The following is a 1,062-nucleotide window of genomic DNA, read 5'->3' on the forward strand; positions in this document are numbered from 1 at the left end:
CTACCAGAGCTCCTATATATATATATTCATATCTGGGTCTATTTTATGCCCATGGGACAAGGCACACAATTTGCCGCAGAAATTTACTGCCATACAATCACCAGAGGTTATAGCAGTGGACAGCAAACAGACTGGATCCAATGGGGTCAAAACCATGATTATGGGTAATGAAGATGATAGATTTACTTTTTTTCCATCCTTTTGCTGAATGTTTTGTTTTTTGGATATTTTTACAGCTTTCAGTGGAAAGCTTAGATCCTGGATAACTTTTCCTTTATTTGTGTGTGTTCTCACTCTATGGCTTTATTTTTAGTGACCTGTGCAGTGGTGCAGAAGAGTGCATATGGCTTCCACACAGCCAGCTCATGCTTTTGGGATACCACATCTGATGGTAAGAGAGCTTAAAGTTGATTTCAAACAAAGTCCAATTTCTAGGAACGTCAAACAGTGTACTTTTTTTTAAATCAAATGATTATTTATATCTTAATAAATTTTGAAAAGAACTTTATCAAGACGGTTGCTTTGTACCTAGTGACAAGTATGCCTTCAGACAAATATGAAATGTAAAGATTTAACTGACTGAAGGAAATAGGGTAATAAAACCTATCGAAAATTGTATATATGTATGTCTTGATCACTTTGATGTTTTGCTGGTATTTGAAAAACTCTGTTTTTGTGTGTTTTCAGGAACCTGTACTGTAAGATGGGAGAACCGAACCATGAACTGTATCGCCAATGTTTTCGCCATTGCTATTGTCCTGTAACTGACAAAGAATGTTAGGCTAAAGCCATTAATTTAAGAATTTGCCAGTAAATCCTTTCTGGAAAAAAGTAGTAATTACTTATTAATGCAGTAGATGAAAAGTGTGCAATATGCTTCAAAGCTATCAACAAAAACAATATTATAAGCAAGCAGTTTCATAGTATGTTGGCAGATTATTTCATATTCTATACAGAATCATTAAAATAGGAAAAATTGAATGTTAGCAGAAATAAATGCAGGAATATGGCATCATATGAAAATATAATCTTATATTTACACCAGTTTTTCACTAACTTTGT

General features: G+C 33.7%; 1 protein-coding gene across 1 annotated transcript in view; it reads left to right on the forward strand.

The window, feature by feature from the left end:
* DYNLT3 (dynein light chain Tctex-type 3) overlaps positions 1-764 on the forward strand; it is a 6,961-nt gene extending 6,197 nt beyond the window's left edge. The window contains exons 4-5 of the mRNA XM_007958429.2: positions 314-391; positions 688-764. Of these exons, the coding sequence (XP_007956620.1) occupies positions 314-391; positions 688-764 (155 nt within the window). The remainder of the gene's footprint in view (positions 1-313; positions 392-687) is intronic.
* The last annotated feature ends 298 nt before the right edge of the window (positions 765-1,062 follow it).

Source organism: Orycteropus afer, unplaced genomic scaffold, assembly GCF_000298275.1.
Source record: "Orycteropus afer afer isolate SDZICR_OR568_19922 unplaced genomic scaffold, OryAfe1.0 scaffold00967, whole genome shotgun sequence".
NCBI lineage: Eukaryota > Metazoa > Chordata > Mammalia > Tubulidentata > Orycteropodidae > Orycteropus > Orycteropus afer.